The following is a 26,595-nucleotide window of genomic DNA, read 5'->3' on the forward strand; positions in this document are numbered from 1 at the left end:
TGCTAGCAAACGGTACATCGCCTCTCGCTGTCAAGTAAACACGCTGATGGGAGCCTAGAGAATTTTGTTCAATGAGTTTACTAAATTGGGAACAACTACTTTTCCCCCTCAATACACTCCATTCAAATCTGGACTTTCTTAATTGTTGTTCCAATATTCACCTGTAGAAAGAATGCCACATTAAAGTTTCAACAACTGTTAATGTCAGTGAGATGCAAGTTTGAAGTTGTAAATTTCACACTTTCCCATTTTGAAGTTCATTTTCATTGCTCCCTAAAATTGCAACATATAGCAGTAAATATTTACATTGTCGACCAGTTCCAACACTTTTTAAACTAATATATATCTCCTAATTCTGAGGATTCTCTGTCCTCCTGTGCTCCTTTATTACTTTGGAGTTGTCCCATTACCTCTCAAATAAAGATCAGTTGGTAAAATAATAGAAAGCCAATCTGACATTATGCATTGAAAGAACAAAGTCCTAATCACCTATTTCCAGAGGATTCCTGAACTGTGATTGTCAGTCAGAAGAAAGACTTGAAAATGTTTTATCTGGTACAGATTATTCATGAAAGAGCGAGAATTGTGAGATTTTTCTTTTTTTTTATTCATTCATGGGACTTGAGCATCGCTGGCTGGCCAGCATTTATTGCCCTTCCCTAGTTGCCCTTGAGAAGGTGACGGTGATCGGCCGCCTTGAATCGCTGCAGTCCATGTGCTGTGGGTTGACCCACAATGATGTTAGGGAGGGAATTCCAGGATTTTGACCCAGCGACTGCGAAGGAACAGCGATATATTTCTAGGTCAGGATCGACCACTTCATGCATCACCAAGCCTTGCTTTCCTCTGTCAAAACTGCTCACTGCCGCAGGACTATCCTGGATAGCTAAAGACAACTGCTTACTTTCTTTACTGCATTGCAAACTATATCATTAAACCTCTTTCTCTTCCTTCCAGACACCATCTTCAATTATGGAGAGCTTATTTATTTGCTTATCACTGGTATTGAGGCCATCTGTTCAGCTGCCTCTGCTACATACCACCCCCACCCCACCTTCCAGCCAATTGCCTGTTATTTTTAACATCATCTCTCCTATCTCATCAATAATTTTTACTCTGTCCTTAAAGTTACAAAGCCAATGCTCAAAATGGACTGACAAACCGAAATGCATACGTTGTTTTCTCCAAAAACCAAATTCAAAATCCAATCGAATTCAATTGAAGGTCTCCACAAGGGAGACGAACACAATCCAAGCTGACAGGATGCACCCCATCTTGGGCTTGATCTCAGCCAAAAGGCCGAGAAGCGATAGAATCCAGCTGCTTTATCTCTTGACTCCATTTTCATTAGACAATTAGACAAAATCCAAATTTTGTTCCTGGCCTCCATAACAGCTACATAATAAATGGCACTCTTCAGACACTTTCACCTACCACCCTCTTACCACTCCCTGCTCAAAAACAATATTCTTTACCGTGCTGATCTTCTAAACTACATTTCCAAACTGTATTCCTTCTCAGGTTCTTGAAAATGGTCACCTTCAATTTCCATGTTCAACCTTACCGGCCCCTTCACCCCTGCCACAGCACTGAAATCACCCTGATCAAAATTGTAGTGACATATATTCTGTGACAATCCCACCTCATTCATCCCAACCTCTCTGTAGACTGATAGTCGAACACACCATCCTCCACGAACACCTCTCCTGTCTGTCGCCTAGCTCAGTGATATTACCCTCACTTGATTTCACTTTTACTTATCCAGTCATAGCAAGAGCATCCCCTAATCAACTTCCGCATTACATCAGGAGTTATAAAGGATCATTTGTGGCCCTGTCCCTTTTTTTATGTGGCACGGTGGCACAGTGGTTAGCACTGCTGCCTCTCAGCACCAGGGATCAATTCCCGGCACAGTCTGCACGTTCTTCCCATGTCTGTGTGGGCTTCCTCAGGGTGCTCCGGTTTCCTCCCACAGACCGAAAGACATGCTGGTAGGTGCATTGGCCATGCTAAATTCTCCCTCGGTGTACCCAAACAGGCGCCAGACTGTGGCAACTAGGGGAACTTCGCAGTGTTAATGTAAACTTAAAACTTTAAGTTTTTTCCCCTTTGGCCACATCAACCAAAGGCATGGGATGAGGTTCCACATGTATGCTGACAACCTGCAACTTGTACCTATCCACCACCTCTTGACTTCTGGGCTGTCTTTGTGTTGTCAGGCTGCTTGTCCATCATCCAGTCCTGAATGAACTGCAAATTCCTCCAGTTCAACATTGGAAAACCAAAATCATTATCTCTGGCCCAAATTGCAATCACTACCCATTTATGTTCCCCATCTCTGTCTCTGTCTCAGATTGAACAAGACTTTGTAGCCTATTTGATCCTGAGCCTATAGTTTTACTGCCATCATCTTCAATCTTGTAACATTAACTATTTCAGCCAATATTCGTTGTAGACTCCTCATTGTTCAACTATGTCCAAGCTGCAAGTGATTTTGTCGTCTTCTGTGAGATTGCTCATGACTGAAGAGTCCAGTGTGAAGTCAGCATGGGCATGCACAGAACTTGCAATTTCTGTTGTGGTTGTAGGTACTTGAGGAAACCTCTCCAGCTGTGACATCTCTGGCCTTCCTTCAGGCCCGGTGGATGTTGCGACGTTGGCATAGGTGGTCCATGAAACATGCTGAACCAAGTTTCAGTGCTTGTCTCCATATGGGTCAGCTGGTTGCAAAGAGGTGGTCGGCAATCCAGAAGCTGGAAAGGCTCTTTTTTTAAGGGTATTCTTGTATCATTTGTACTGACTACCTTGATGTTGTTTGCCCCAAGACATTTCACTGTAAAGACCTGGTTAGGAATTCTGTAATCAACCCTGAGGGAGACTTGCCCTGCCCATGCTGTTGAGCCTGGAACAATGAAGGACCTCATGATTTTATTCTGCCATCAGATTCTCATGATGGACCTCTGGTGTCTTCAGAAGTGTTCCAGAGCTTTGATATGGTGCCTATAGCACACCCAGGATTCTGAGCTATAATGGCAGGATGGGTAGGACAGTGGTCTGGCAGAGTTTAATTTTAGTCTTCAGCTTAATGCCACAATAGCTCCAGTTGCGACCATGAAGTCAGATTTAGGCAAAAGCTGCATTCTGGATATGTGCACTGATACCAATCATGGTGTCCCTAGGGAATACACTACTGAGGTATGCGAATGTTTCTACAACCCTGTGTAAGGTTTTTCACCCTTTTAAGACAGGAACAGACTTGGCAGCAGCAGCAAAGCTTTATTGTGAATTGGCTTTATTGAGACAAAGTCAGGACAAGTTTACACTCTTATAAACTCTACCATACAGCTTGGGTGGTGATTTATAGATTAACATGGATTATACTACCACATACAGGTTTCAAGGTATAGTCCTTTTACTGTGAGCAAGCTCCTTAACTTCAAATTCCCAGAATCCCCCTCCCTTGGCATCTTTCTTGCTGCGTCATACTTCACAGTTTTCCTACTTTACTATTCTAGAATATCTAATAAAGTCATGTAAATTACAAGATTAGTTTCTTTAATTTTTAAAATCTAACTTGGTATCCTTGTTAGCAACCTATAAACATACACTTGAGACTGTGCCATCAATGGTTATATCTGCTGTTCCATAGTGTGTGTCTGATGCTGGCTGAAACATAACCTTAGTCTTGGAGACATTGATTGGGAAACCAAAACCTTTGGCAGCACTTGAAAAGTTTGTTTGCCATAGCCTGGATGCCTTTCAACCTGTGGGCAGCAAAGACAGAGTAATGCGCGTTGAGGCTTCGAGAAGTTCTCCGATTACTACCTCTGACTTTGAAGGTGTTATATATTTAAATGGTTGGGTGATTGCTTTAAGAGCTGATCACATGATTTGATGGTGATGTCATTAGGGTGTTGCACAGGCTGCTGTTTTAGTTTCCATTTGTTCTTTTACAAACAAGAGATTCCAGAATAAATTTGTTCTTGTTAGTTTGAATCTGCACTTGCAAGCCACATATTTTGTATAAAACCCCAATCCCTAACATAGTTCGGATATTACAGAAGGTTCGTGTGGACAGAGTGAAGAGGTTCCTTGAATGGAACCTAATGTTGACACTTGAAGCCATCAGAGACATGCCTCCCTTAAGCATTGCAACAAAGAAGAGATTGAAGAGTTAGAAGCCACAATGCATGGTTGTTTAATGCTGATGTTTACCACAAAAGCATTGGACATCTTGCCACAGACACAAACATGTCTGACAATGTCATCATAGTGTGTGTATGGGATTTTGACATAGTTGTTCAAATGCTCTAGTTTGGAGAGCAAATGCCATAGACTAGGTCAATTCTGTCACAAGTTTTTGTTAGGTCTATGAATAACATATATGGACCCTGATGTTGCTTCATGCACTTTTGCTGTAGTTATCTTGCTGCAAACACCATTTGGTTGCCCTACAGTTAGCTCTAAAGCTACACTCTGATTTGGAAGAGCATTATCTATGAGACTGTCTAGTAAATGGTTTAATAGGAGCCTTGTTAGGATCTTTCCTGCGATTTGAGAGAAGACATATTCCTCAACAGCTGCTGCATATATTTTTGGATCCTTTCCATTTCCAGATGCAGACGCTGTTGGCATTCTTGAGGTCCTGTGGAAAACTTTTTTCATCCCCAAAACCGTTAAAGGTGGCTGCAAGTCAGTTAATTGCTTCTATTTTTTTCAAAAACTACTTCAATCTCATAAATCACTTGTAAATAAATTTGAAAAGCACTAATCAAAATATACACAATGTTTTAGCAGGGTCTTTCCATGAACCAATCCAGTTGTCTTCAGACATCTGCTAAGCTGCTGTTTCAATGTTAACTGGAGGAGTACAAAAGCAAAATGCTGGCAGGACAGTGATCCTATTAAATACCTAGATGGCCTACTCTTATGAACAATGAGGCAGAAGTGAAACTCAGTCCGTATGATCCCTATGGGCCAAATTTTATGCTTCCCCTTAAGGTGAATTCTGAGGCAAGAGGGGGAAACATAAAATTGAATGAATTGGACCCCCCCTCCCCCAACCAGCCCAAACCCAGATGCAATTGCACGTCTTGGCATGCAGGGGCTCAGGCAGGAAACCTGCCTATTCACCTATTAAGGCCCGTAAGTGGGCACGGTGACACAGTGGTTAGCACTGCTGCCTCACAGCGCCAGCGATCCAGGTTCAATTCCAGCCTCGGGTGACTATCTGTATGGTGTTTGTATGTTCTCCCTGTGTCTGCATGGGTTTCCTCCGGGTGCTCTGATTTCCTCCTACACTCCAAAGATGTGCGGGTTAGGTTGATTGGCCATGGTTAATTGCCACTTAATGTCAGGGGGACTAGAAGGGTACATGCATGGGGCTACGGAGATGGGGCCTGGGTGGGATTGTTGTTGGTGCAGGCTCAATAGGCCAAATGGCCACCTTTGGCACTGTAGGGATTCTATGATTCTATGAAATGATGGCCACTTAAGGGCCTTATCCCACCCAGTGGGTGCGGGTAGGGTGGAAAAGTGACACTTGTACTTTGCCCATCTCGGACGAGAATTGAGGGGGTCTCACTCTGAAGGCCCACTGAGTGAAAAACAGAATTGGATTTTAAAAGTAGTTATTAAACTTCCCCTAATTTCTAATAGTATAATATTTGGCATCTATGCTGTTTAACTACTTTATTAAATCTTGTTTTTGAAAAAGGAGAGCAAAATACTTTTACAAGTTTTTAAATGATCTGAGAAAAATATCTTGCATAACCCAAGAAACTCACATTAATTTAAACAACTTGTATTGAAGTCTGAATCAAAGTGTAAATATTTTAATTTATAAATGCTAATGATTATTTGTATTAATTTAGAATCCTACAATGCAGGAGAAGGCCATTCGGCCCATTGAGTCTGCGCCGACCTCAATCCCACCCAGTCCCTATCCCCATAACCCCATGCACCCTAGTTAGTCCCAATGACACTAAGGGGCAATTTAGCATAGAACATAGAACATAGAACATTACAGCGCAGAACAGGCCCTTCGGCCCACGATGTTGCACCGACCAGTTAAAAAAAAACTGTGACCCTCCAACCTAAACCAATTTCTTTTCGTCCATGAACCTATCTACGGATCTCTTAAACGCCCCCAAACTAGGCGCATTTACTACTGATGCTGGCAGGGCATTCCAATCCCTCACCACCCTCTGGGTAAAGAACCTACCCCTGACATCGGTTCTATAACTACCCCCCCTCAATTTAAAGCCATGCCCCCTCGTGCTGGATTTCTCCATCAGAGGAAAAAGGCTATCACTATCCACCCTATCTAAACCTCTAATCATCTTATATGTTTCAATAAGATCCCCTCTTAGCCGCCGCCTTTCCAGCGAAAACAATCCCAAATCCCTCAGCCTCTCCTCATAGGATCTCCCCTCCATACCAGGCAACATCCTGGTAAACCTCCTCTGCACCCTCTCCAAAGCCTCCACATCCTTCCTGTAATGTGGGGACCAGAACTGCACACAGTACTCCAAGTGCGGCCGCACCAGAGTTGTGTACAGTTGCAACATAACGCTACGACTCCTAAATTCAATCCCCCTACCAATAAACGCCAAGACACCATATGCCTTCTTAACAACCTTATCTACTTGATTCCCAACTTTCAGGGATCTATGCACACATACACCTAGATCCCTCTGCTCCTCCACACTATTCAAAGTCCTCCCGTTAGCCCTATACTCAACACATCTGTTATTCCTACCAAAGTGAATTACCTCACACTTCTCCGCATTAAACTCCATCCGCCACCTCTCGGCCCAACTTTGCAACCTGTCTAAGTCTTCCTGCAAACTACGACACCCTTCCCCACTGTCTACCACACCACCGACTTTGGTGTCATCAGCAAATTTGCTAATCCACCCAACTATACCCTCATCCAGATCATTAATAAATATTACAAACAGCAGTGGCCCCAAAACAGATCCCTGAGGTACACCACTTGTAACCGCACTCCATGATGAATATTTACTATCAACCACCACCCTCTGTTTCCTATCCGCTAGCCAATTCCTGATCCAATTTCCTAGATCACCCCCAATCCACCTATCCCGCACATCTTTGGACTGTGGGAGGAAACCCACGCAGACACGGGGAGACTGTGCAAACTCTGCACATACAGTAACCCAAGCCAGGAATCGAACCCGGGTCACTGGCGCTGTGAGGCAGCAGTGGTAACCACCATGCCACCCCTTTACTAAATACCCACTTCAATATTTGAATACCCTTGCCGTTTTATCAAACGTTTTGGAAATGCATTTTAAAAGCCCAACTTTTCGAATGGGTAAATGGAATATTGGGAGTATAAGAATCGCAATATAGGAATTTCATCAGTTGCTTTTTAAATGTTATGTTAAGGTTTTTCTTCTTGAAGAAAACAGTGTTTCTAGTACGCAAAGTAACAAGGATGTCATATGAGTGATGTATTGCGGTTGCGGAGTCTTTGGCAGGATTATTCCCCTAATCAGCCAGGAGAGTTGTTCCAGTCTCAAAAATTTTTTTCAATTTTGAATGACGACTTCCAAGTTTGGAACATCTATTCTTCATCAGGCATTTCATTTAAAAAATATATCGATTTAGATGATTGGAAAAATTTGCACCATCTCTGGTTTCATAAATTGCCTGCACTTAAAGGCTTGCTTATATGTGTTGAGCTAAATAATGGGCATTTAATAGCATGGGCAAATGACCATTCTTCTTATGTAAGCCTAGGCAATAAGTGTAGGCATGCTATTCAACTCTGAGGGACATCATGACAAATTGGGAATGGGGGCTGGGAGACCAGCATACTTGTTAAAAAGTTATTTTCAAAATGCTATGATGATTCCATGCCAAAATAATTCCTGGCCTGGCCTGAGATGAAGAATATTGAAGAAAATGTTGTTTTAAATTCTATCTGAAGTGGAGAGAAAAAGCACCAGACAATTAGCCAATAATATTTTTTTACAAATGTAATGCCTAACAAAGTACCAGAAAATGCTCAACATATTTCTTCCTTGTCTTTTTTTCTAAATTTAGAGAGTTACTGACTTTGGCTATATGAAAGAACTGTCTCAATATTTTCATTGCAATTATCATTTTGCCAAAGTAAACCGGGCTAATGGCTGTGTAAATGCCACTACTATATTCCCATCCCACACACTTGTGGGCTGACTGCTCCAGTAGTGTCACTCATGTTTAAACAGTTTCTCACGTCAACCAATAGTTTAGATGGATTGGCCATGCTAAATTGCCCCTTGGTGTCCAAAGATGTGTAGGTTAGGTGGATTAACCATGGTAAATTTGTGGGGAATGGAGATAGGGCAGAGGAAGGACCTGGGTGGGATCTTCTTTTGGAGCATCAGTGCAGACCCAATGGACCGGACGGCCCCTTTCTGCACTGTAGGAATTCTATGGTTCTAATACAGAAGAGATGGGAGCAAGGTGGGTTAAAGGTAATCAGCTTTTTGTACCTCACTGTTAAAAGCATGATAGCTAGAATCTCCTCAAATTAATGTGCACGCGAATCTATTCTTGGAAATAGACAATTACGGAGAAGGCTTCCCCATAGAATTCATTGTTAGTGTATTTTAATAGAGATGTGGGTACGCTATGCACAAAATTTCCTGCAGGGTAACTTGTTGGACAATTCTGCTCCCAAAAATATGCTTTGGAGTTTGAAGTCTAAACATCAAGGAATAACTATCAGTTAAATTACTACAGACAGCTTAATTATAAGCCTCTTCAAACTGAACTTCTTCATAAAATTATACAGCAACATCTAGTTGAGGGCATTCTTACCAACCATCATTTTATGAAGTTATTTTGGGTTCATTCTGCTATTTTGTACTAAAGGAATATGTTGTGTACTTAAGATATCAAAATTTTTGACAATGAAGCGAAGGAGCCAAAAAGAATTGTTTTATGACTAAATCCAAAACAGCACTTTCCACGTATGAGCAGTGAAACATGGGTATGACCAGTCTCTAGTTCAACTGATTTTAAATCTTTTGTCTTATTCTTAATACTATTAAATTGACTTAAGATGGTCTGGCTTGGCTGCTTCTCAGTCAAGCAGAAAGTTAAATTTTAATAGTCTAATCTCCATGTCTTTGTGAAATAAACATGTTAGACCTAGCCGGTTCTTGGGTCAATAAATTAAGTTTCCCTTCAACTTTTAACAATTAATAATAATTCAGATTTCGAGTTTCTAGTTCACAATGCATCAAAGAAAACTTACTCATAGTAATTTTTTTAATGGAGAGATAAAAATCACATTACATTACCGAGTTGGAAAACAATCATTGGGTGATTTTGTTTTTAAGCTTTGCAGCTCCTTCAAAGTTAATTTTGTTTTGATTTTTTTTTAAAAAGTGGTTACTTAATGTGTTTTGAAGATTACTAATTTTAAAGTGCCAATTTGTGTAAAATAAAAATAGTTACTTCACAATAGCCTTTATCTTCAAAGTACAGCCATTCCTTCTTGTAATCTGAGTATTGCCAGATCATTTAGTTGAACTTCTGATATCTTTGTGCTGAATTGTGTAACATTGCAACATGACAGGATGCAATTCTGTCCCCAACAGGAGATTGCAAAGCTCTTGCATAAAGCCCACGATGTCAAATTAAGCTTCGGTGGTTGCTAAATGACATGTCAGAATTGTTGATTAGATGATTTTTCCCATTTTTTTGATGCTGGTTTAGAAAAGAATATACAGGAGTGAATTAGGGTGGGGAGTTGATTTTTTGTTTTGTTTTGAACATATGCTCTTCCACCATTAACCGACCCTGGGCTGGATTTTCTGATGTGGAGATGCTGGCGTTGGACTGGGGTAAGCACAGTAAGAAGTCTCACAACACCAAAGCTTATGGTATTTGCTACCAAATAAACCTGTTGGACTTTAACCTGGTGTTGTGAGACTTCTTACTGGATTTTCTGGCCATGCTCGCCCCAAAATCGGAAAATCCTGCCCCGAGGTCAACGAACCTTTGCATGGTCCATCTTCACCCACCCACCCCCGCCTGATACAATTCCCGTAGTGGATGGGATGGGAAATTTCCACCCCCCCATCTCATTCTGGAGATTCCTTTTTTGGAATGATTGCAATCCCTGGGTGAGAACACTGTTGTTAAATTTGTTATATGTAACCAATTGGTTGGCTCATTAAGTGTCACCTAAATTCAAATTCAAACCCCACCTAATGGCTATATTACCCTTGTCAACACTAGTGAAGCCTTGGGCTATATCAATTATAATGAACGCTGAGTTCCCATTCAGGATCAATTTTTTCTGAACGTTGCATGGGAGCAAAGCTGATACCAAAAGCTTTTGGAACAAAGTGCTAGCACAAGGATTCCTGACCATGGTTCTCCGCAAAGTGTATTTCTATTTTTTGCCAGCATCAAGAGAGCATTAAGCATAAGATTACACGGCAAAAATTATTGGGCAACTTTCTAACCCTCAAAGTGGTGTGTGACGGTCATGTGTGTGAGGAACCAGAATACACCCAGAATACAAGGTGAAAGCATTCAGACATCTTTCTATGACCAAGAAGGGGCGGCAAGGTGGCGCAGTGGTTAGCATTGCTGCCTCACAGCACCAGGGACGTGGGTTCAATTCCGGCCTCAGGTCGCTGTCTGTGTGGAGTTTGCACATTCTCCCAGTCTGTGTGGGTTTCCTCCGGGTGCTCCAGTTTCCTCCCACAGTCCAAGATGTGTGGGTTAGGTTGATTGACCGTGCCAAATTGACCCTAGTGTCAGGGAATTAGCAGGGTAAATATGTGGGGTTACGGGGATAGGGCCTGGGTGGGATTGTGGTCGGTGCAGACTCGATGGGCTGAATGGCCTCCTTTGGCACTGTAGGGATTCTATGAAGGCATTGGACTTGCTCGGAGACCGGTAAATTTTGAGGTGAAATTTATTCAGTAAGTTATGATCACAAGTATGCGACCTGAAAGGATGTTGGGGGCAGGTTCAGTTGTAACTTTCATTAGATAATTCAGAAAACTGATCCAGAAAGAATTTCCTGCCAACTCTGCCTTTTCATAAAAAGGAAAATCAGTGATTTGGAAAAAGAATGGGGAAAGCCACGTTAAACAGAATGGTTTAATTTTAAAGGGTTTGCAAGAACAGAAAGATGTGGGATTTTGCATGCAGGAATCTTTGAAGGTGGTAAGGCAAAGTGATGAGAGTACAGTTACAATCAGCTGAGGAGGGATAAAATGCTTCTGCTGTTTTCCCACTCATTTGACCGCAACAGATTTTTAGTTAAGTGTGTGCTTGCCAATTCAGTAAGTGTTTAACTGTTCGTGCTGTTAAAGAAGCAGACTGGTTTCCTTGTAAGTTTTTAAAAATGAACAAAAAGTATTTACTGTACTTAACCCGTAAGAAAAATTAATAAAAGCTTTCTAACTTTCATGCACACAAAGTTTGCACATGTAGGTTAGAGTGGAAAAGTAGATTTAAGCAGTTTTTTTATAAAAAGTCCAATAAAATTTACAAGTCATGCAGGTCCAATGGAGCAATGACTTAGACTGTTTCCGGTGGAGCCCAGTGGTTCTTTGGATTCAGCATCAAGACAAGTATGTTGATAGATGATTTATATATGTTCTCTTGGAGTTACCAGCTGGTGACTCATTGTTAAAATGCTGCTTGTGGGATGTGGATGGTCAAACAGCAGACTGGACTCGAGCTTGCAGACTGGATGGAGAGAGAGATATTCTCATTCTGGGGTCTCTTTGGCTTGTTTTCTGTAGCCCCGAGAAAAGCAATTTCTGAAACACAAGAGGGTCAGTTGGTTTGTAACATAAATCTCTCTCTCAAACTGACCAGTTGCTGAAACATGGTCATGATTAATAGATTCCAGGTCCCTGGTTTCATAACTAAATTATGGTTGCAAAGGGTTCTTCTCTCAGCTAGAGTCTCATGGCTTGTTCCTCACCCAGCAGCTGTCTGGATGATCTGTGGATGAATCAGGAGATGTGACTCTGTCACATTCCTCAGAGATGATTATCTTTGATGGGTTCTTGCAGGCATTTTAAAGGCTTTGAAATTTGTAAGGGACAACAGTGCAAATGTTACACCATCTTAGAAACTGCTGTTTTAAGTCACTGGAATGCTATTTCAGTCATTTAAAATTCAATTAGTGGTTATCAGCCTGTAAATAAAGTTATTTTTGATTTAAGGAATGACTTTATAACAGTTCTAAAAAGGTATTTGGGACTTCTAGCTTTATAAATAGAAGCTGAGAATATCAAAAGCAAGAAAGGCCTCTGGTGGAGTATTGTGCCGATTCCAGCATTGTCCTTTGGGAAAGATTTTAAGGTTTGGAGGGGGTATGGAGGAGATTTACCAGAATTGTGCGGGGATCGGGAATGCCGTCTTTATGTAGAATGGGATTGAGATTGGAGACCCACAAGTAGAAATGGTGTGAGGGATTCCAAAAAGAGAACTTGACTTTGAACGTATCTTTTTAAGGGAAAGCGAACAACTGTTCACTGAAATAAATCACAATTAATGTTTTGATCTTCTGTTTCCCTTCCTCACCCCACCCAGTGGTTAAGAAATCCAGGCCCACAACATGAGAAGCGGACTTTGTTTGGAGATATTGTGTGCTTCCTGTTTATAACTCCTCTAGCCACGGTCTCTGGCTGGTTGTGTTTGCGAGGTGCAGTGGACCATCTACACTTTAGCAGCCGACTAGAAGCAGTTGGACTCATTGCACTGACTGTTGCACTCTTCACTATTTATCTATTTTGGACTCTAGTAAGTATAAATATATTTTTCTTGTAAATACCATTTACCATGAATCATTCCATTATAGCTGAAACATGATGGTGAATCTAACAATTTTATATGCATCACTAAACATACTGAAACCAGCAGTAATGAAGCAGCCATTGTGTTATACTTTTGTAGATAACTTTTCCATCAGTCAATATATGTGCCCATCTCCATCAGCATTTAATTGTTGCAGTGACAGAGTTTCCAAGAACCCTTTTATGGCCAGGAACAAACTTTTTAAATCATTGTTTGAACAAAGCTGTTCTCTACTTACAATTATAATCCTTACTAATTATACTATTAAGACCAAATCAGATATAGTGCACAATATTTTGCACTATTTTTCTCTATTCTACCTTTGCCTCATGTCTCTATGAAGACTACTCATAAATTGAGACACATTGCACCCCTTTTTGTGCTATGTTCTATTCACGAGAGAGTAGTTTTCAGAGGTTCGATTTTAATATCTGTTGATAGCCCAGCACAACAACAAGCAAAGCCTTGACAAAATGATGGAAGAAATTGATGGCAGAAGTGCATTAGCCTCAGTTTCTGATAATTGACTTGTCACTGGTTGGTTTCAATATTCTCACCTTCATGTTCAAATCCTTCCATGGCTTCAACACTCCAACCACTCCCTCTTTTTCTCTGTAACCTCTTCCAGCCCTACAACCTTCTAAGAACTTTCAATTCCTTCAACACTGGCCTCTTGTGCACCCCCCATCCCTTTCATCCCTCACTGGCATCTATGTTTTCCTCCTTTTAAGGCCTAATTTCCTCCCTGAATGGTGGCACAGTGGTTAGCACTGCTGCCTCACAGCACCAGGGACCCAGATTCGATTCCTGGCTTGGGTCACTGTTGGTGCGGAGTCTGCACATTCTCCCCATGTCTGTGCGCGTTTCCTCCGCATGCTCCAGCTTCCTCCTACAGTCCAAAAGACATGCTGGTTAGGTGAATTGGCCATGCTAAATTCTCCCTCAGTGTACCCGAACAGGTGCCGGAGTGTGGCGACTAGGGGATTTTCACAGTAACTTCAATGCAGTGTCATTACATTAGTAAGCCTACTTGTGACACTAATAAATACTTTTCTCTTTTCTCACCTTTTACGATATAAAATTCCCCTTTAAAATCTGCCTGTTTAACCAGGCTTTTAGGCAAATATCCCAATATTTCCTCCTCCAAGTGGTTGCCAATGTTTGTCAGTGGAATGTTGAAGCAGCTCAGGATGTTTCTCTACTAAAAAGGCACTGCGTTGCAGCAAGTCTCTGCTGTATCTGTATTTATATGTCCTACACAGATGCCTTCTGCAACCATCATTTCCTCTTTTATAACCTACTACGCCCTGCATAGGAAATTCTGTTTCCAACCCACTTAACTGGGAAACTGCTGGGATTATCTTTGTCTAGAGTTTTTAGTCCTCTTGCCTATGATATGAACAGAGAAAATTGAAAACAGATGGGATTTTCCCAGAATACTCGGGTACAGCAATTCCATCTGTTTATTCCTGCCACTTTTGTTCTGCACCACTCCTCCCACCCCCAGTAGTAGTTACATTGAAGCTATCATTTGATTTGAAGTACCAATACTGCCATTCTGAGTGTAAATTGTGGCAGTGATGTGATATTCTTATCTCCACTGGATTAAGATATGCATTTGATACTTAGTGCAATGAACCTGCACATGGGGCATTCGAGGTGTGAAATGCAATAAATTGGCAAATTGCAAGTCTTTCGCGATGTGAAGAGGTGACAGATAATGGCGTTTCTGTTTTCCAACGGAAGCTATTGGTACAAAAAAAGCAATGTGCTAACAGAAACCTGAATTAAAAACACAAAATATTGGAAACACAAAGTAGCTCAGGCAGTGTCTATGAATAGATGGTGATAGAGTTAATGTTTCAGGTCTATGACCTTTTGTCAGGGACAGATGATTGATTACCACTGGAGAAAATAGCTATTTCCAGTCAGATATTGCAATGTCCCCAAATCCCAAACATGCTGACTGTAAAATCTTAGTGGTGTCAGAGTTTAGTTGGGCTTGTCTCAAAAACTTGCCTTGATGTGCCACAGAACTTTTGAGGCATTGACGGGTGACAAAAACAATTCTGGCACTGGGACTAAAAATATCCTATAGCCATGATCAGAGATAAAGGTCGCGATTCTCCCATCCTGCTGCGCTAAAAAAATTAGCGCAGCAGGCCGGGAGATTCTCGCGTCGTCCGATTCGTGTATGCGTTGCCGCCCAATAGCATCTTCCAGCGCTGGATCTCCAATGGCGTCAGCTCCGCGCCGGAAATCGGTGGGGAGGTGCCAAGACCATTTAAATGGTCATTTGAATATAATTTAGTGGACCCAGGACTGTGGGGGGCGTGGGGAAGGGGGAGACTGGAGATTGGGGCGGGCCAGGGTTTGGGGCTGGTCAGGGGGCCAATGATCAGCCTGTGAGGGCCAGGGATCGCGGGGCTGGCCAATGATCAAGCTGGCCAGCAATCAGGAGGTCAGCAGACAGGGGTCACTGCACATGCACCGATCTCGGCACTGACAGATTGGCGCATGCACAGTGGCCTGCTCAGTGCTATGCTGTCAGCCTCTCGGTCAGGAATAGGCCCCGCCACCGATTTATAATGATATATATGCTAGTGACCTTTGCCGTGCACAGAGTGTGGGAGATTCTTCTCTGAACTCCCACTGAAGAAACCAGCGTGAATTACTCCAGTTTCAGCGCAAATTCGACACTTAGAATTTTTTGGGAAGAATTCCGGCCAAAGTCTATTCTCAAAGTGGAAAAGAAAATGCAAGCAGCATGTAATTTTAAAAAAATAAGGAAACTACTTTTAAAATGTGATCATTTTAATTGAATGTTCTTCTTCCTATACCAGTGTTCCATAGAGATTTAAGTATCTCACCATCAGTTCAGTTTCCTCATAATCTGATGGCGATATTTTTGCAATTTTCTGAAAATGCTGTGTTGTATATTCTCAAATTAGCTGATGGTATTTAACATAGAAACATAGAAAAACTACAGCACAAAACAGGCCCTTCAGCCCCACAAGTTGTGCCGAACATATCCCTACCTTTTAGGCCTACTTGTAACCCTCCATCCTATTAAGTCCCATGTACTCATCCAGGAGTCTCTTAAAAGACCCTATTGAGTTTGCAATTTAGTGGCAATAAGTTGGTTCATATTAACCATTTCCTTTGCTAGACTGAGGATGAATACTTTTCATTTTATTTGACGCTTTCTGGGTTAAGTGTTTCGGGTTTGGCTTTTTTAAACTATTTGTGTTTTGGGGATATGAGGGAAATTTATTAATGCTGAATTTATTTTAAACCCACAAGGTTTCATTCCGTTATCACTGTCGATTATACAATGAGTGGCGTCGAACCAATCAAAGAGTAATAGTGCTTCTCCCAAAGTCACCGGGTGCATCGTCTTCTCAACAATTGCTTCTTGGCCTGCATCCAATGAAAAGGAACTCGAAAGAGACAATTGTATGACTTCTGTTAATCTCATAGGATTCAGGGTTGAACGTTCTTTGAGCTCTGGCCAAAGAGAATTAATTTGGTATGCCATCTTTCTTCAAAAGTTAGCCTGGTTTCACAAACAGTAACTTAATAGGTTTTGGATGATTTGATTATATTGCCAATTTTTCATAAAATTGTGTAACTACAATTGGGCTTGCAATATAGCCCTTTATGCTAACATTACTGATAATGTTACTTTGTATTTAGTTTCATTTTAATGTCAGATAATTTCTTTATGGATACATGTTTTTTTCCCCTAATTAGGTAATGTACGCAATGGTATTGATGTAGATTTTATGTATTATTCTAGAAAGTGGGGATGATGGATCACTTTTCATTCTCTGCTTAAAAGCTTCATCGGATTCAGAAAATAGTGTTTTGTGTCTCCAGAAGTTAAACTGTTTCTAGCTATAATTGGTTATCGCCTAATTTGTCAAGGAGACAAATCAAAACTTTTATACTTGTTGACTTACTATCCTAAAGTTTATTTTTTTCACAAAATTATGCAAGTTGACTGATTTAGTAACCTGTTAATCGTAATACCACTATGCAGTAGACAGTCACTTTGCAATACTTTCTTTTAACCCATTCCATCAGAAAGCAGTATGGGACAGATCTCCCAGTTTGTTTTAGGACTCTGACTACTTAAAATACATTCATTTTAAAGACATTGATTATCCTAAGCAGTCTTGCGTTTGCTGCAAAATACTGTATCATGCATCATTTTTATCTTTGAGGCCTGACTACTCAATGTTGCTTTAGATGTAATACACTTGTATACAAAAAGCAGTATAAACTTAATTTGTATTGGAAATGTTCCTTTAAATCATTACACTGGTGCTATAGGTTTTGGTATCTAATTACATTATATGCAAAATTGCTGATTAGCACATTTGAAAATACTTGGTTCATATTCTGTGCATAATTATAATGTTGAAATATTAAAATCTGGTGGAATATTCTACAGCAATAATTAAACCTGAATGTATTGCAATTAGCATGCAGTACAACAGGCTAATTTATACTATTAAGTCAAGTGTATAAAGCCATATCAATGTATTGCTAACATAGTAATCAAAAAGATATTCATTTAATGTAGTTTTAATAGATTTATATCATTTCATAATGGTAACTAAGTTAGCTCCGAATCAGTCCCATGAATTTTCTCAACTGCTGACAAAATTTACAATTAATATTTTTAATTCTTTGACATTTTTTTCAGGTTGTTTTAATTCCAGAATGATATGACTTCTAATACACAAATGTTTCTCCGCTCTACTAAAATAACGTGGGGATGAAAAAATGTTTCTTTTTCAAACATTCAGGGCAGGCAATATTTTAGAAGGATGCATTAAGTTAGAAATAATTTGTATAGTCCATTTAGAAATGTCTGATTATGACACAAAATCTTAACTGACCTGAAAATTTGGCATGTTGAGTATAGTAAATATGCAAAATATTTGGGATAATGGCAATAGAGGGAACAAGATATTGTGCCCTTTAAGTGTTGATTCACCTTGACACTCTAAATTTCTACCTCCTGGAAAGTATATATAAAGAAAGATGCCATCCATGTTGTGCCATTTTGTTATATCCTATCTACATTACATGTATCTAGTGTAAGTCATGTGATTTTTTTTACCTTAAATGTGTATATTAAACTAATTTTCTTTTAAGATGCTAAAATGGAGGATTTGAGGGAACGGTAATAGATTTTTTTGGAAATTACCAATGTATTCTAAGAATGTGGATCAAGTCTGTGGTCATGGCTCCATTAGTCATGCATTGTCATAACTTCTCATAAACCTAAATGAATTTGCTACACTTTTTTTTAAATTTTTGTGCACAACAATGCATGTATTTTCTCCTCTGTGCTGTTCACTTATGCAATTGTAATAATTTATTTACAATTTTTGTATTAACCAGGAAAAATAGTTACAGAAATAAAATTTGAAATACAAAAATTATATCCTGCATTAATTATGTATTATCCTTTTTATTTGATTTGTTATTGTCATATGTATTAGTTTGCAGTGAAAAGTATTGTTTCTTGCACGCTATGCAGACAAAGCATACCACACATAGAGAAGGAAAGGAGACAGTGCAGAATGTAGTTTTGCAGTCATAGCTAGCGTGTAGAGAAAGATCAACTTAATATAAGGTAGGTCCGTTCAAAAGTCTGATGGCAGCAGGGAAGAAGCTGCTCTTGAGTCGGTTGGTACGTGACCTCAGACTTTTGTATCTTTTTCTCGATGGAAGAAGGTGGAAGAGAGTATGACGGGTGCATGAGGTCCTTGATTATGCTGGCTGCTTTTCCAAGGCAGTGGGGAATGTAGGCAGATTTAATGGATGGGAAGCTCGTTTGCATGAGTGACTGGGCAACCCTTTGTAATTTCTTGTGGTCTTGGACAGAGCAGGAGTTGTACCAAGCTGTGATACAACCAGAAAGGATGCTTTCTTTGGTGCATCTGTAAAATGTTGGTGAGAGTCATAACGGACATGCCAAATTTCCTTAGCTTTCTGAGAAAGTAAAGGCATTGGTGAGCTTTCTTAACTATAGCGTCGGCATGGAAGAACCAAGACAGGTTGTTGGTGATCTGGACACCTAATTCTAGTTAGTGATAAAATTAGTTCTCCTTTTCGGTAATCTTGTGCAAGTGTTAAACAGGGGTTTATTATGCAATGGCAAGAATCATAGAATGAAACAGCTCAGGAGATCATTCAGCCTATCATTTCCTATGCCAGCTCTTTGGAAATATTTAATTAGCCCACTTTCCTGCTATTACCCTGTAACCTTTAACTTTTTTTATCCCTTCGAGTATTTAGCCAGATCCCTCTGAAAGTAAGTATTGAATCTGCTTCCCTTTCAGGCAGTGCATTCCATATCACAACCACTCGCTGCTTATTTATGTTTCCTTTCCTATCACCTTTGGTTCTTTTGCCATTTGTATCTATGATTACTCACCCCTTCTGCCAGTGATTCCTTTTAAATTGCGATCAAACTCATGATTTTGAACACATGGGCAGCACAGTGGTTAGCACTGCTGCTTCACAACGCCAGGGATCTGAGTTCAATTCCAGCCTTGGGTGACTGTGTCTGTGTGGAGTTTGCATATTCTCTCTGTGGCTGCTTGAGGTTTCTCTGGGTGCTCCGGTTTTCTCCCACAACCCAAAGATGTGCAAGTTAGGTGGATTGACCATGCTAAATTGCCCTTTAGTGTTCCAAGATATGTAGGTTAGATGGATTAGCCATGGTGAATTTGTGGTGATACGGGGATAGGGCAGGGAGAGAGGGCTTGGGTAAGATATTTTGTCAGAGACTTGGTGCAGTCTCAATGGGCTGAATGGCCTCCTGCACTGTACGGATTCTATGATCCAACAAATCTCTTCTTCTCTACTCTCAAGGAGAACAACACCAGCATCTCCACATGACTGAAGTCTTTCAACCCTGGTGTCAATCTAGTTAGTCTTCTGCAGCATCCCCAATATCCTTTCTAATATATGGGACCTAGAATTGAACGCAGTACTCCAGCTGAGGCCTCACCAATGTTTTGAGAAATGTTTAGCATAACTTCCTTGCTTTTGTGCTGTTGTAATAAACCCAGCATTAGCAACCTCTTCAATGTGAGCTACAGCCTTTAAGTATTTGTGTACACAAAACCACAGGCCTTTCTGTTCCTGCAACCCCTTTCAAATTATACCGTTGCCTCTCCTCATTCTTCCTACCTAAATATATCACTTCATACTTCTGTGATGTATTTTATCCTCAACGTGTATAACTATTTATTTCACCCAGTCTGTCTATATCCTCCTGACAAGACTAGACATCAAAGTATATTTAAAGATAGTAAAAATTCAATGAAGACCAAAGGGCTCTCCAAATTATCTCGGTGCAGTCCCAGCTGAAGTTGCCATTCGGCAGAATTAGCAGTTGGGACAAATTGTTAAAAGGAACAGATGGGAAAGCAGACATTGTTCCTGCATTGAATCATAGAATCCTACAGTGCAGAAGGAGGCAATTCGGCCCATCAAGTCTGCACTGACCACAATCGCACCCAGGCCCTGGCCCTATCCCCATAACCCCCATGCATTTACCCTAGCTAGTCCTCCTGACATTGAGGGGCAAATTAGCATGGCCAATCCAGCTAATGCTCCTTTAGGGAGACAGGACTTGGGATGATGAGGAACATTCCTTTATAAAGACCTTGGTTTGACTGACCACATTTTGTGCCGTTCTCAGCATTCGACTAGATTATCAGAATAATGAAGATTCACTAAAACTTCAAGAATGAAAGGTTTAATTATAGAAATCTGGAAAAATTGGAACTTTTTTCTTTGTGACAGAGAGAGTTAAAGGGGATTTTGTCAAGGTTTAACAAAATTATGTAAGAGTAATTGTAAGAGTAAAGAGTAAGTGAAGGGTTGTTTAAGTTGATTGGTAATTTAATAACCAGGTGGTATCACTGCCACTTTAACATCTGCTGGTGGATCAAGGTGAAGTTCCTCCTTCAATATTTCTGTCCAGATTCCCCAGTCACACTCAAACAAGGCTCTTACTATCCACAACCTTTTAATTCCATATTAAAGTATGAATGTTTCAAAAACCTATCTTGTTTCTCCTCCATTGTCAAATTGGGTGGGACTGTTGTCTGATTGTGTTCATATCTATCCAGAGATAACCAGAGGATCGCCTGCAATGATTTCTTTTCCTGCTCCTGCATTGTGGAGGAACCTCTAGGATCTGTTGGCACTTCCCCCTCCCCTTTCTCATCAACACGCTTATTTCCATAATTGAAAACACGATATCTGGTTCCACACAGACACAGATGGCCCTCCACCCTTCATCATTACTTTATTGTTTGACATTTTCGTGGTCTCTGATTTCTCATTTTGATTTGTCATATTCTTTATGACAAATGGTCCTGCATATGCAGAAATTTTCTGCAGCTAATTATTGGGAAGACTGAGGTCAGTGCCTTTGGCCCCCTGCTGCCAATTCCAATCTCTAGCCATTGGCTCCACTTGGGAACTGTCAGAGGCCGAAGTAGACTGTCTGCAACCTTGGTGTTATATCTGACCATGGGATGACCACATATCTATCGCATGGCAAAGACCACTTACTTCCAACTCCAGTACATCTCCAAACCATGCCCTTTCTTCAGCCTTCACCGCATCTGCGACTGAAACCTTATTCATACTTTATTAGTCAATGCTGGAGGTAACAATGTTTCCTTAGCCAGCCTCCCATCTTCCACCCTAAAGAAACTTGACATCATTCAAAACTCCCACCCACATCCCCCCCCTCCCCCACCTAGTTTGCATCAATTCCCATCCCACATTCACCCCCATGCTCACTGACCATTAAATTTTAAAGCTCTCATCCTTGTTTTCCCATCCCTCCATGGCCTACTCTATTCCCAGCAATGGAACCTCTCCCAGTCGTACAACCTTCTCAAGATCTCCAACCCACCTCCAGTGCTGATCTCTTGAGCATCACCAATTTTAATTGCTCCAGTGTTAGCAGCTGGACCCTGAGTCCTAGAGTTGCTATGCATACTTTACTGCATTAGAATTGTATAAATGCAAATTATTATTAAGTCAATGCCATTTTACTGAAGATTCTGTGGGTAGATTCTTGAAGTCACGGTGGACAACCAGGAGAACACATGACATTCAACCTTATTGTTGTGGTAACTAGAATTCCGAGAAACAAGCAAAAAGTTCTAAATTCAAAGAAATGTGCTGAAACCGTTGTAATCGGTGCTACAGTGACATCTGGTGGTTGATGAGGTGAGGTAAACATTTTTCATTCATTCATGGGATGTGAACTTCTCTGGCAAGACCTGGGTTTCTCACCCATCCCCAATTGATTTGAACTTTTATCGTGCATGTGGTGTGGATACACCTGCAGTGCTGTTAGGCAGAGTGTTCCAGGATTTTGACCAAGTGACAATGAAGGAATGGTGATATATTTCCAAGACCAGATGTGTAGTTTAGAGGGGAACTTGTAGGTCACAATGGTCTGATGCAACTGGCTGCCCTAGTCCTTCTAGGTGGTAGAGATCATGGGTTTGAAAGGTGCTGGTGCAGGTGGCTTTACGAGTTTGCTGCAGTGCATTTTTCAGATGGTACACACTGCAGCCACTGCACTGGTGGTGAAGGGAGTGAATGTTAAGGTGGTGGATGGGGATCAAGTAGATTGCCTTGTCCTGGATGATGTTGAACTTCTTTAGTGCTAAAACACACTCATGCAGGCAAATGTAAAAAATTCCATCATACTCCTGACTTATGGAAGAAGTGAGTTACTTGCTACTGAAGTTCAAGCCTCTAACCTAACCTGGTGGGTCCAAAGGGCAACCCTCAATGTTAATGGAGGATTTGCTGATTGGTAATGCTGTTAAATGCCATGGGAAGATGGCTAGATTCTGTCTTGTGGTACAAGTGTTACTAACCACTTATCAGCCCAAGTCTGAATGTTGCCCAGATTTTTCAGCATACAGACAAGCTTCAGTATCTGGGAAATAATTTTTAAAATTCATTTATGGAATGTGGCTAGGCTAGGCCAACATTTTGTGAATAGTACTGTACACTGCAATCATTCCCCACTTCTGACCTTATCATGGAGAGGTCATTGATGAAGCAGCTGAAGATGGTTGGGCCTAGGACACTACCCTGAGGGCCTCCTGCAGGACTTCCCAGGAATGTACATGTTAACTGTCTCTAAAGTTGTAGTGAAAATCTGGGCAGGAAGAAACAACTGCAACCTCCTCCAGCCCTACCATCCACATCACAGTCCTTAGTCAGCATCTGAATACTCTCTCGGTCCAAATTCAAGTATTGCCTAAAGGGTGAGCAGGCATACTGACACCCTGAGCATGGACAGCAGATGGAGCCAATGTCCCTTTTATTCCATGGTCTTCTGCCTATTATGTGGCACTTTGAAAAGATGTTTGATAAAGTGCATGTACACAAGTTCTTGATTACATTCATCAACACTGATATTTCAAAAACTCAACAAGGTAGTTAAACACAATTTGCCTTTGATAAAACCAGGCTGAATTTCCTGAATGAATCCACATTTGTCCAAGTGGCTGTTAATTTTGTCCTATGGGAACATATAGGACTTGGAAGACTTAACAGTAGATGAGCCTGCCCCAGCATTCTCAACTCCACTCTCATCTGCTCTTCCTCTCACCCCAAACCTCTTGTCTATAGTGCAGCCTTGAATAAATTCAATTACCCAGTTTCCACTGTTTTCTGGGGAAAAGCATTCCACAGGCTCATGACCCTTTGGCAGAAAAATCCTCCTCCATCCGTTTAAAAAATGTCTCCTCATTCTAGACTCCCACACAATTGGAAACATCCTCCTGGTATCTCCACTTTTAAGACCCTTCAGGATCTTGAGATCATTTCTCATTCTAAACTCCAATCGATTGAGGCCCAACTTGTTCAATTTTCATATATAAGCTCCTCATCCCAGGAATGAGTCAAGTGAACCTGCCCTGAACTGAAAACTCTCTGACCACCAAGGGGCAATTTACCAAGGCCAATCCACCTAGTCTGCATATCCTCACATTGGGAGAATGTGCAAACCCCACATTTGTTACCCAAGGTTGGAATTGAACCTGGGTCCCTGGCACTGAGGTAGCAGTGCTAACCACTGTACCAGCAGTGCTAACCACTGTACCACCCCACAAGTGGAATGAAATATAAAAATAGGGAAGTTTTGCTACAGTTGCACAGGGCCTTGGTGAAACACCTGGAGTAGTATACAACTTTAACCCATTTTTGGAAAAAAAATATTTTGTCCTATTTCTGGTAACTTTTCCAGCACCACAATTAAACTAACTGGTCCATAGTTGTTAGGTTAATCCTGGAGTGCTTTTTTGACTGAAGATGGAATATTAACAATTCGCAAGTTCTCTGGCACCATCCTTTCATCTGAAGACTGGAAGACTATTAATTTCCAGCCTTCCTTCAGAATTCTCAAATGCATCCCATCTGATTCTAACCACTTAACTACAGCCAGCCTTTTTAAATACCTCTATACCCACCATCTCTCTCAAACAGCTGGATGAGCATCTCTCCATGGAATCTAATTATTTTATTGATTGAATGTTAAATATCTTTCTGGATATTTGGAGCTCCATTTTTGCTTTGTTCTTTAATCTGCAGGCAAGTTTCTTAGAAATGCAGTTTCAATACAATATCTTTATCCCCGTTAAAACTACCACTTTCTTGGTAAAGACAGATGCAAACAAAGTACTCATTTAGTATTTCAGCTATGCCCTTTGCCTCTGTGATAACCCTCATTCTTCCTCTAATTGGCCCTGCCTCCTCTTAATATTTCAAAAGTACAGGCTGTAAAGCAGAGATGTTCAGTCTTACTGTGAAAAGTGTAATTTAAATGCAAGCCTTTATTTCAGATTCCCTTTTATAATCAGCTGCCTCACATTTCCACTTGCCTTCTGAACTATATTCAGTTTTCACTATCTCTATTGACATCCAGGGAGTTATGGCTTTAGTTGTCCTAAATTTCCCCCTGATGGGAATGTACTTCGACTGTACCCAAACTATCTCTTCTCTCAAGCCAGTCATTTCCCATTACAATTTTGCCTGCCAATCTTTGATTCCAATTTATCTGGGCCAGAGCTATTCTCACCTGAAATTTGCTCTCCTCCATTTACGTACTTTTTAAAAAAACTCTAAGTTGTTCTTCATCGAGCCTATGATCACTTTTCCCTAAATGTTCTCCTATTGATACTTGATCCACCTCTTATCCCAGAGCCAGATTCTTACATCAAGAAAATTCTCCTAAACACACTTCAGAAGCTCTTCCCCAGCTCTGCCCTTTACACTTGTACTATTACAATCTATATTGGGATAACAAACATTCATTATCACTACTTTGGTTTATAAGTGGCAAGTAACATTTGCACCACAGGTGCCAGGCAATGGCCATTTCCAACAAGGAAAATCTAACCAATGCCCCTTTGACATGCAATGGCATTACCACCGCTGAATCCCCCATCAACACCCTGACCAGAAGCTGGACTGGCTATATAAATACTGTGGATATAAAAGCAGGTCAGGGGCTAGAAATCCTGTGGCGAGTAACTCACCTCCTGACTTCCCAAAGTCTGTCCACCATCTATAAGCGGTACAAGTTAGTGTTTAGCAATTAGCAAGGACATACGGCAAGTACTTAGGAAGGTAAATGGCATGTTGACCTTTAGTGCAAGGAGATTGGAATACAGGAATAAGGAAGTCTTGCTACAATTGTGTAGGCTTTGGTGAGACCACATCTAGAGTACAGTTCAGGTCTCTATGGCTAAGGAAGGTTATATATGTCTTGGCAGCAGTACATCATAGGTTCACCATTATTGGTTCTGGGGATGAGAGACAAGTCTGAGGGCCCATGCTCCTTAGAGTTTAGAAGAATGGGGGGAGGGAATCTCATTGAAAAATACAAGATACAGACAAAGACTTGACAGAGTTGACAGATTGTTTCTCCTTGTTGGAGAATTACGAGCATGAGGGGATCAGCCTCAAGTGTGCTGTGAATCTTTGGAACTCTATTTGGAAATTCTGAATGCTTATTGAATGTATTAAAGGCGGAGATAGACAGATGTTTGGTCTCTTAAGGAATCGAGAGTGATGGGGAGCAGCTAGGAAAGGGGAGTTTTTAGGTTGAAGACCAGCCATGATGGGATCAAATAACATTGCAGGCTTTGTGGAGTTATATGGGCTGCTATTTATGTTCTTAAACGTATGGCACACAAACATATTTTCTTGAAACAGTCCATTGCACATATGGTTACAAAATGTCCCTTCACCTACAGGTCCAGTGTTTGAATCCAGTAGAGTCAGGATGCTCTTCTGCAAGACAAGAGTGGTCACTCAACTAATTCTTCATACACGGACAAATAAAAAAGCCACGAGTTTGGTATAAATAATTTCACTTAAAGCTCAGCATCCATAGAGCATTAACAGATAATGCACAAAGCAAAGTGCCAAATTCTACCCCTGCCATTCACTTACAAATACTCACCAATATACGACACTAGTCCTAAAATCTAGGAACTAAATTGATTTCCTACGGCAAGGCAGTAAAAGCCATCATATTCAAGTTCAGTTGATCTACATTTTTCATTAGATGATACTTTAGCGACAAAGCTGTCATTTTGATGCCTCAAATCATAGTACTCTGATGCAGGTTTGGTTGCAGAAAGAATGACGCAACAATTCTTTATT

At 40.8% G+C, this 26,595-nt stretch overlaps 1 protein-coding gene across 1 annotated transcript in view; it reads left to right on the top strand.

The window, feature by feature from the left end:
- Positions 1-18,318, top strand: part of LOC144494938 (E3 ubiquitin-protein ligase MARCHF3-like) — an 83,875-nt gene extending 65,557 nt beyond the window's left edge. The window contains exons 4-5 of the mRNA XM_078214568.1: positions 12,589-12,798; positions 16,156-18,318. Coding sequence (XP_078070694.1) covers positions 12,589-12,798; positions 16,156-16,314 — 369 coding nt within the window. The 3' untranslated portion in view covers positions 16,315-18,318. The remainder of the gene's footprint in view (positions 1-12,588; positions 12,799-16,155) is intronic.
- Positions 18,319-26,595: the final 8,277 nt, after the last annotated feature.

Source organism: Mustelus asterias, chromosome 6 (assembly GCF_964213995.1).
Source record: "Mustelus asterias chromosome 6, sMusAst1.hap1.1, whole genome shotgun sequence".
Lineage (NCBI taxonomy): Eukaryota > Metazoa > Chordata > Chondrichthyes > Carcharhiniformes > Triakidae > Mustelus > Mustelus asterias.